Genomic DNA, 620 nt, shown 5'->3' on the forward strand with positions numbered 1-620 from the left:
CAAGACCATCTCTGTGTGGGGCTGCATGGTCCAGATGTTTTTTATGCACTTCTTCGGGGGTGGAGAGATGTCTCTTCTGATAGCTATGGCCATAGACAGGTATGTTGCCATCTGCAAACCCTTGCACTATCAGACCATCATGAATCGCAGGGTGCTCATTGTGTTTCTACTGCTCTCGTGGGCGATTGGGTTCACACATACCACAAGCCAGATGGTTTTCACTGTAGGTTTACCTTTCTGTGGTCCCAATGTTGTGGATAGCATTTTCTGTGACCTTCCCCTGGTCATCAAGCTTGCCTGCACTGACACCTATGTCCTAGAGCTCTTGGTGATTGCAAACAGTGGACTCCTGTCCCTGATCTGCTTCATTCTCCTGCTCATATCCTACACGGTCATGCTGGTCACCATCGGGCAGCACTCCTCCAGTGCATCCTCCAAGGCAGTGTCCACGCTGTCTGCTCACATCACTGTGGTCACTCTCTTCTTTGGTCCCGCTATCTTCATCTATGCTTTCCCATTCAAGAGTTACTCTGCAGATAAGTTTCTTTCTGTATTTTACTCTATAATCACTCCTCTCCTTAATCCAATTATTTATACCCTGAGGAATCAGGAAATGAAAG

The 620-nt window shown here is 47.4% G+C and overlaps 1 protein-coding gene across 1 annotated transcript; it reads left to right on the forward strand.

Annotated features, from left to right (window-relative positions):
• Nucleotides 1-4: 4 nt before the first annotated feature.
• On the forward strand, nucleotides 5-613 carry LOC144218996 (olfactory receptor 4K13-like; the record flags this gene model as incomplete). Its single annotated transcript, XM_077748994.1, has 1 exon — nucleotides 5-613. A coding segment is annotated over one exon (609 nt), but the record flags the coding sequence as incomplete, so codon positions are not given.
• Between the last annotated feature and the right edge of the window lie 7 nt (nucleotides 614-620).

The sequence above is a fragment of the Crocuta crocuta genome, unplaced genomic scaffold (genome assembly GCF_008692635.1).
Source record: "Crocuta crocuta isolate KB4526 unplaced genomic scaffold, BGI_CrCroc_1.0 C27763068, whole genome shotgun sequence".
Lineage (NCBI taxonomy): Eukaryota > Metazoa > Chordata > Mammalia > Carnivora > Hyaenidae > Crocuta > Crocuta crocuta.